The following is an 8,184-nucleotide window of genomic DNA, read 5'->3' on the forward strand; positions in this document are numbered from 1 at the left end:
TGTAATGTTTGATGGAAAAGACATTAATGCTATGGGAATGTTTTCCAGGGGATATACTAGGTCCCTTATTTAAAGTGAATTATATAACTATAACTCGGTCCCTTAGTTATAGTTAATGTTTCATTATACCAAGACACTGTGGACAGTCATATGCTTCCAGCTCTGTGGGAACAGTTTGGGGAAGGCCCTTTTCTAGATTAACTGTGCCTCAGTGCACAAAGCAAGGTCCATAGAGCATGGTAGGTTGAGTTTGGTGTGAAAGAACTTGACTGGGCCTCACAGCTCTGACCTCAACACCATCAAACACCTTTGGTACGAAGTAGAACAGTGACAGTGAGACAGGACCTCTCGTCCAATATCAATGCCTAACCTGAAAAATGCTGTTCTGGATGGAATGGAAGTGGAAGCTGTTACGTCTGTAGAATGTAGACAACAAAGTGTGTACAGGTGCATCTCAATAAATAAATTAGAATATCATCAAAAGTTAATTTATTTCAGTAATTCAACAAGATTCATTACAAACAGAGTGATCTATTTCAAGTGTTTATTTATTTTAATGTTGATGATTATGGCTTTTAATACAGAAAGTATGTACAGTATATGCACTCAATACTTGGTCTGGACTCTTGACTTTTGGTCAGGGGAGTTTGCTGGCCAGTCAAACACACTGATACTGTAGCTATTAAACCAGGTATTCGTGCTTTTGGCAGTGTGGACAGGTGCCAAGTCCTGCTGGAAAATGAAATCTGCATCTCAGCTTGTCAGCATTATATACGTTACAAAACGCTGACAGAGCTTTGGCTACATGCTACATTTCCTCCCACATTGTTGTGCGCGAGAGTAGTGTAGTGTTGGCAGTGTTCGGTTGATGGCGCTGTGTTGAGGAAGGGACACTGAGGACCAGAGCGTCTGCAGAGTTAACCCTGCCGAGCTCAGAGCTGTATCCGAGTGCGTGTCGAGTCCCGCACTTTAATCAAATATAAACCATGTCTCTGGAAATCGAGTCCGCAGAGTGAGTACACCATCCTCACACTAATCCTCCAGCCTGTTTCTATTTGGTCTTTATCGCCACTGGGAGTCTACAGCGAACTTGTTTTTGCAGCACTCTGAACACCTCGCTGTGTCGCGTCAACGTTAGCCGAGCTAGCTTCACTTACGATACAAACACAATCTTTCCAGGATTTAAGATTACTCACGGGGTATTTCGGGGTTTTTAATATCACTCACGTCTTTATTTGTGGTTTAATCCTCACTCATCCTGCACTTACTCTTGTGTCACTGTATATTGGTTCTTATTATGGTTGCTATTAGCTACAGAAGCTAACGCTGCTCCATTAGCAGACAGAGCTCAGAAACACACTTTGAAAGAGAATATATTTTCATAGTTTTAAAAGGGGACATTTAGCTTCTATAACACAGTTAGACCAAAGGCAGCCGAACACTGAACTTGTTATAAATGATAACAACTTGGCACTTTACATTCAGTGCACAAATTAAACACGGTTTCTTAAAAAAATCCCTTTAAAAGGGTTATTCATCTGCTGTATTCAAATGATGTAGTAGACTAAAAGTCAGCAAAAATTTACATTCGTGATTTTTTCTGAACATCAACCCATCTCGTCCTTGCACACCAAAGTAATGTGTTTTAACCCTACATTGATTTTGCAGTTAGGAAAAAATACACCTCAACCATGAAGTAAGAACAGATGTCATGTAGATATACTAGTCACAAAGGCAGGCTAAATTAAACAGCCTGTTCCCATCTTAAGGATTAGGAGAGATTGGAAAATGGTAATACAAAATTATTTAGGATAATTCTTGGTACGTGAAACCTTATGTTAACTTCATAAAAGAATCTCAGGAAAATGATATTATACAAGTATAATGTATGCCATGAACACTGATTTTGTTTGTGTTTCTGCAGCGTTATTCGTCTGATCATGCAGTACTTGAAGGAAAACAACTTGCATCGGACACTTGCAACACTGCAGGAGGAGACCACAGTGTCCCTCAACACAGTGGACAGTATTGAAAGTTTTGTTGCAGATATAAACAGTGGTCACTGGGACACTGTGCTGCAGGCTATACAGTCCCTCAAACTGCCGGATAAGACCCTCGTTGATCTGTATGAACAGGTAAGAGTCTTATCTGGAACAGTGGTATGATTGTATTGTAATAACTGTTCTCATTGACTCTGTAACTTACAGAATCTTCTGTCTGTACATGTACTTCACTCTCATCAGAGCAAGCATAGCTGTTAGTTTAATTGTAGCTCATAGTCAGTATAGTGGCATTAACTTAATCTAAATACAGGTCATTTATTTGATCTAATGATATAAATATCTATGGAAATAGACTGATTCCTGTTTTTGCTGTGCAGGTTGTGCTGGAACTCATAGAACTGAGAGAGCTGGGAGCTGCCAGGTCTTTGCTGAGGCAGACTGACCCCATGATCATGTTGAAGCAGACTCAGCCTGAGAGGTACATCCACCTTGAGAACCTGCTGGCCCGCTCCTACTTTGACCCCAGAGAAGTGAGTTTTGACACTGCATGACATATTTGTAAAATGGATTGGAAAATGATTGTTTGCAATACTGGCTTATCAGTGCATGTGTCTGTGAGCTTTTTTGGGCATGTTTGAAATAATACTGGCCACCAACATATCTGATCTCTAGTATGAAAACATGAAGAGGCATTTTTTCTTACTGACTGACTGATTCCTAATGTTGAAACATAGTTTCGGGGTTCTGCCTTATTTCACAGGGAGAATTCAAGGTGGTGCTACTGAACCGTAGGTCAGCCATATTTAATGTAGCGCTTTTCCACCAACGAAGAACAGGAATGGTTCCAGTTCGTGAACTATATTTGGAACAATTTGGCCCATTTCCACTGACATAAACAGGTTTGCGTGCCAGAAAAATGTGTGAACCGTTGCTTCGTCCATGGGCATGTTGAGGTTCAGTAACTCAAGAAAGAGCTCAGAGCCTCTCACACAGTGTTATCACCCAGTGGAGCTGGACGGGGTGATTTACAAAGTTTCATAAAATATTAGGAAATAAGACAGGAACACGCACCGTTTGTATGTGTTTCTGGGGCTGTGTTTGGCATGACACCATGAGCGTTGCCCAGAGCTGTGGCTCGGTGTCGGTTACGTTTCTCCCAGCTCAGGAGGAGGACTCTGAATTTGGCAACATTTATACACTCGCAGAGAGAGGAGGACTGCTGAATTTCTCTTAGTTCACATGAATGTGTGTCTTTGCCTGAAATATTGTAATAACTGGTGGGTAGACATTTTGTGGCATTAGTGTGTTTATAAAACTCCATATCGCTGAGCGCAGCCTCCTTAAACTTTGTGCTTTAACCTCTTCCATTGAATAAATAAGAAATTGTAATTCTTAAAATCAACCAAATGTTTTTGGTCTTCTTCTTTCTGAGATAAAATGAACAAGAATATTTTCTGTACAACACATTCACATAATAAAAACCACATATAAACAAAGACATTGATATGAAACACCAAAGCTTCTTCAGACATTCCAATGACAAGGGGATGTATTTTGGGCGTTCCTGTTTTTGAAATACCACAAACACCTCTGTGACAATATGGCTAATGGTGGTCTGGCAAAACTAGGCTTGCCTAGTCTTATATGGCTTTGCATGTCGCATTCCTGAAATCTTTGACAGTTATTGCTTTATAAATAATAACCATTTAATGGTTTGTCTTTAAGCTATTAAAATACCAGCCTAACCCACGCTAAATAAAAATTCTTATTTATAGGCATACCCGGATGGCAGCAGTAAGGAAAAAAGACGGGCAGCCATTGCACAGGCCCTGGCGGGAGAGGTCAGTGTGGTGCCTCCATCTCGTCTCATGGCCCTGCTTGGACAGGTGAGGAAGAACTCACAAGCTGCTGCTGATAATTGTGGAACAGCTTTGATACTGAATTTAAAAAAAGTTGAAAACAACTTCTTTCTTCTGAATGCAAATATTGTAGCATATTAATATTAGCTTACTGTTAATGTTTACTGATGTTATATAACACAAGTCTAATAACACATCTGCTCCTGTGCTCAGTCTCTGAAGTGGCAGCAGCACCAAGGACTCCTGCCTCCTGGTATGACCATTGACTTGTTCAGAGGCAAAGCTGCTGTGAAGGATGTAGAAGAAGAGAAATTCCCCACCCAGCTGAGCAGGCTCATTAAGGTACTATTTATGTTCCTTCCCCAAAAATACTTTAAGATGGAGATAGAGTAATGCTGTTTTTGTCACATCTTTTTAACCCTTTACATGGTACCAGTATTATTACACAGGCAGACTAAAATATAAAGGCCTTGACATTTTTTTCCTCTAAAACTACAGTTGAGTTATGTTATTTTTCATGATATGTAATATTTTTTTAGCTTAGCTTTTCTTAAATTTAAATGTCATACAACCCCTGGGTTTACTCTGTGATTATAAAGAAAGGCAGTGATGTACCATTTAGTAGAGGCTGTTAAATAAATATATGATATTCCTATTTGTCTTATTATTCTGCATTACTCAGCTCCTCCCTACTGCTGTCGTGGTGTAATATCAAATTGGGGGCTTCCTAGTCTGTTAATTGGACTTGTTTCTCTAAAGATGATTGTGGTGCTGTTGTAGGATTGTAGATGGCAAGTACCAATGTTTACAGATGTAGTGTGTAATTGTAAGTGTGGCCAGGATGGTTCTTTACGTCTGTATTGTTAGTTCTATTGAGGAATCTAGGCTCAATAACTTGCTGCTTTATAGCATGGTGATGCTATGTAAAATGTATAATTAAATGAATGATGTCAGTGCAATTATTGGTCTTAGTGTTTGTATGTGTATGTGTGTCCAGTTCGGTCAAAAGTCCCATGTGGAGTGCTCCCGCTTCTCTCCTGATGGTCAGTATCTGGTAACTGGGTCTGTTGATGGTTTCATCGAGGTGTGGAACTTCACCACAGGAAAAATCAGAAAGGTAACACATTCTATACTCAGCAAAGAGTTTGCTATTGGCTGTGAGCTTGTATTCACATGTTCCTTATTAAGTGGCCAATATCTTTTGTTCCGTAGGATCTGAAGTACCAGGCGCAAGATAATTTTATGATGATGGACGATGCAGTTCTGTGCATGTGTTTCAGCAGAGATACAGAAATGCTGGCTACAGGAGCTCAGGATGGCAAAATGAAGGTCTGCTGCTAATCTAGGACTGTTATTGTATATTTTAACAAAGAATAAAATACCTTAAACAATTTATTGTATATATTTTAACACATCCGTGTTTCTCTTTACTGTTGCAGGTGTGGAAGATTCAGAGTGGTCAGTGTCTGCGCCGGTTCGAGCGGGCTCACAGTAAAGGTGTGACATGCCTGAGCTTCTCAAAGGACAGCACTCAACTCCTTTCAGCCTCATTCGACCAGACCATAAGGTATGAAGCCCAGGGGCCTACACACATTATGCCCTATAGAGGATTTCACTTTCTATACAGTGTAATTGTAGTGATATGTAGTAAAATGGATGCATGGATTTATGAGGCTTTCTACAAAAACAGGCATCATTTTATAATTTTAAGCTTTGTTGTAACGTGTTAAATATATATTTTCTATTTTTTATATACAAGTATATATAAATATAAGGTTCAGCCTGCCATTTTTGCTCATGTAGCATGTGTTTAGACCAAGCGTTTGTGTTGGTTGCAGAATCCATGGTCTAAAATCAGGCAAATCTCTGAAGGAGTTTCGAGGCCACTCGTCCTTTGTTAATGAAGCCACATTTACTCCTGATGGCCACCATGTCATTAGTGCTTCCTCCGATGGAACTGTGAAGGTACATATGTTCTCACATCACTGTTCATTCACAGTATAGAGCTATATGATCAGATAAGGCTAATCTTAACTTTCGAATTTGTTGACTAAGCTGCTGATATTGTTCTATGCAGTTGCTAATAAATTCATATGGAAATTGCAGGTATTATTCGAAATTGGAATTGTACTACAGAAATAATGTGATGGACTTTTTACCATGTTTTGTATTTGTTCAGATCTGGAATGTGAAAACCACAGAGTGCACAAACACATTTAAGTCTCTTGGCGCCTCTGCTGGAACAGACATCACTGTGAACAATGTGATCCTGCTTCCCAAGAACCCTGAGCATTTCGTAGTCTGCAATCGCTCCAACACTGTGGTCATTATGAACATGCAGGGCCAGGTAAGGGTTTCTGTTAAAACAAAAATGACTATGTGAAGGCAGCAAAACATTGTTACAAGGATAGTGCAGTTGGGGCAAATACTTTGTGCCATGAAATGTCTTTATGCATATCTTAAAGTGCAATGTTTTGTTATTTTTTCTGAGGGGGCTCCTTTTTCTCATATTATTTTCATAATGCAGATTGTGAGAAGCTTCAGCTCTGGTAAGAGAGAGGGGGGAGATTTTGTGTGCTGTACACTGTCCCCCAGAGGAGAGTGGATCTACTGCGTGGGAGAGGACTTTGTGCTCTACTGCTTCAGCACAGTTACAGGCAAACTGGAGAGAACCCTGACAGTAAGCCCACATTATTACTCCTTATCTGGTGCTTAAAGATGTAGTCTGTGCTAGGAATAGATTCAATGTTGACTCATAATATTGATATTCTTAATAGTTTGCATATTAAATTTTGTTTTTCGTATTTCACTAGGTACATGAGAAAGATGTGATTGGTATCGCCCACCACCCCCATCAGAACCTGATCTCCACATACAGTGAAGATGGACTTCTCAAGCTTTGGAAACCTTAAGACATTAGCCATGACCATCATTGTACTGAGTGTTTGTTTAAGGATAGGTCTGTTCTTTTTTTTTTTTTTTTTGTACATACTCCTTTTTTTATGTGTGTTAGTTTAAGATTTCATATTTGTGAATGAAGGCAATCTGGACCCTTTTTGACTATGATATATAATCCAGTTTGTTTAATAGCAAGTCATTTTAATATTTTGCCAGTATGTTACACAGGAAATTTTCTTTATTCTTTTCAATTAAACTTTTTGATCACCACTTGTGTTCATTCTTTTAAAAGTTACATATTGATAGCTATTTATTGCCCACTGTGATAATACACTCCAGTGCAGTGTGCATCACAATAAACAGAGGGCTTTTGTGTAGCATGGAGTCTTGCAGCCCACTGAGAGCTCTGGGCTTGATGATTTAGAAAGAAAATGGACCATTACGTACGTTCTATCCAGCCAAAAGTAGGCAATCAGGTGTGAGTGAGTAGAACTGATGTCACGATACCTCAACCCTAATATGGAAATACACTACACATGCAATAGTTTATAGGCACTATATAAAAAGGATTGTCTGGGACATACTCATCATGCTCAGGGCCAAGCACTGGCTAGAGGGATATAAATCACCCCAATATTGGGATTATAAATCAGTTAAATGAGGTGGAAGGTGTTTTGGAACATGTGGTATGGATATAGGACACATCCTGCCTACCTAGCCACAGCCAGATCCTTCTGCTTTGGGAGGGCACAGAGAGGCTGTGGGTGCCTTCATTTACTCTCACTAGTAGGGAACACATGCTGGAAATATTTCATTCATGTTGAAAACTAAGAAATTGTGTCAGTTTACGTATGCTTAAAAGTACAGCACCATGGATGGTGTTAGTGCTCACAGAAACATTTCCAAGCTATCCATCTTTGTTGATTCAAGCAAGAGTAAAATATTCATGAAACCTGGCAGGTAGCGTTGACAATGGAGCTACTGCTGAGCATATTCAGAACGAAGTATGAGCTTCCAAATGGAAACAGCACTGCACTGGAAAACAAGCACTTCCTCTGCCTGAGGGATAGTGTTCCAGACACCTGCTGTTGTTTCATGCAAACCTGGCCTACACAGAATCATTAAAAACAGGATAATTAAATGGGATCCTGTTGTCCAAAAGCTGATATACTGGCCTGACAGTAAGAAACAAGTACAGTGCTTGTTTCTTACTCTGCGAGCACAAAATATGGCTTAAAAAGTGAATTCACTTCATGCTCTCTTACCAGTTTAAAACAACGGACATTTATAACTGGTCAATAAATTACTTTGAGGCACAAACTTGTCATAGATCTATACAAGGACAAGGTTCCTGCCTCTAAATGACTATTTCATTAGACTGAATTAATATTTAATATGGTATACAGTGAAATAAAAATCCACTT

General features: G+C 39.5%; 1 protein-coding gene across 1 annotated transcript; it reads left to right on the forward strand.

The window, feature by feature from the left end:
* The first annotated feature begins 854 nt into the window (after window positions 1-854).
* smu1a (SMU1 DNA replication regulator and spliceosomal factor a) lies at window positions 855-7,021 on the forward strand. The gene is made up of 12 exons (XM_066668564.1): window positions 855-1,012; window positions 1,925-2,135; window positions 2,381-2,533; window positions 3,779-3,889; window positions 4,076-4,204; window positions 4,860-4,979; window positions 5,075-5,191; window positions 5,302-5,429; window positions 5,701-5,827; window positions 6,042-6,209; window positions 6,390-6,542; window positions 6,676-7,021. The coding sequence occupies exons 1-12, from the start codon at window positions 987-989 to the stop codon at window positions 6,772-6,774; spliced, it is 1,542 nt and encodes a 513-aa protein (XP_066524661.1). The 5' UTR covers window positions 855-986; the 3' UTR covers window positions 6,775-7,021.
* The last annotated feature ends 1,163 nt before the right edge of the window (window positions 7,022-8,184 follow it).

This window comes from Hoplias malabaricus, chromosome 4 (assembly GCF_029633855.1).
Source record: "Hoplias malabaricus isolate fHopMal1 chromosome 4, fHopMal1.hap1, whole genome shotgun sequence".
Lineage (NCBI taxonomy): Eukaryota > Metazoa > Chordata > Actinopteri > Characiformes > Erythrinidae > Hoplias > Hoplias malabaricus.

What these genes read in the sequence shown, in the direction of transcription:
- smu1a (XM_066668564.1), top strand. Translation starts at nt 987, where the DNA reads ATGTCTCTGGAAATCGAGTCCGCAGA. An exon ending in CTGGAAATCGAGTCCGCAGA is followed by an intron (nt 1,013 to 1,924) that starts GTGAGTACACCA and finishes GTGTTTCTGCAG; the next exon opens with CGTTATTCGTCTGATCATGC. An exon ending in TCGTTGATCTGTATGAACAG is followed by an intron (nt 2,136 to 2,380) that starts GTAAGAGTCTTA and finishes TTTGCTGTGCAG; the next exon opens with GTTGTGCTGGAACTCATAGA.